The following is a 705-nucleotide window of genomic DNA, read 5'->3' on the forward strand; positions in this document are numbered from 1 at the left end:
CGGACTACCGGGCCCCGGGGATTAAGGGAGCAGGCGGGGGCGCGCGGAGCGGAGTCCCCGTCCGAGGAGGACCGCGAGCCCCTCCGGGAGGGGGGGAGGGGGCTCCTCAGAGAAGCGGGAACGCGAGGCGGCGGCGGCTGAGACCGAGTCCCCGGGGGCGGGGAAGGAGTAAGCCAAGCCGGCGGGGAGGGGCCGGGGGCGCAGACAGGTCCCGGGGCTACGCGAGGCCGGGGAGAAGTGGGCGCGGCGGCCCGAGGGAAGGGGCGCCGGGAAGAGNTCCATGTTCAGGGTGGGGGGCGGCGGCTACGGGAGTGCAGGGGCCGGGATGCGGGCGCCGGGCCGCGGAGCCGCTCAGGGCTGGGGGCTCCGGCGGCCGCGCAGAACGAGGGCGGACCCGGGAGGGGTCGCCCCGGCTGGAGGTGATGAGGGGCTCGGCGTGTTGCGTCCCGGGCTCTGTGCTCCCGGGCCGGCGGCTCCGNGCCGCGAGGGCTGTCGGGAGATGTAGTCTGTGGGCGACGGGAAGCCGAAGGCGCGGGGGGCGGGAGCGGGGCATTGTGGGAGTAGTAGTCCCAGCTGCGTCTCTGAGGCGCACAAAGGCCTCCTCGCGGACTCCAATCCCCATAGAGCTTCGCGGCGGCTGCCCGGTTTGTGGGGGCGGTGTCTCCGGGACCTGATGCTGCTGGAGCGGGGGAGGTGCGGAGGCTT

General features: G+C 75.4%; 1 protein-coding gene across 1 annotated transcript in view; it reads right to left on the reverse strand.

Annotated features, from left to right (window-relative positions):
- PHF13 (PHD finger protein 13) overlaps positions 1-622 on the reverse strand; it is a 5,010-nt gene extending 4,388 nt beyond the window's left edge. Inside the window, exons 1-2 of the mRNA XM_077763978.1 lie at positions 395-622; positions 73-303 (exon numbers count right to left, since the gene is read on the reverse strand). Of these exons, the coding sequence (XP_077620104.1) occupies positions 73-303; positions 395-622 (459 nt within the window). The remainder of the gene's footprint in view (positions 1-72; positions 304-394) is intronic.
- Between the last annotated feature and the right edge of the window lie 83 nt (positions 623-705).

The sequence above is a fragment of the Crocuta crocuta genome, unplaced genomic scaffold (assembly GCF_008692635.1).
Source record: "Crocuta crocuta isolate KB4526 unplaced genomic scaffold, BGI_CrCroc_1.0 scaffold13, whole genome shotgun sequence".
NCBI classification, from domain to species: Eukaryota; Metazoa; Chordata; class Mammalia; order Carnivora; family Hyaenidae; genus Crocuta; species Crocuta crocuta.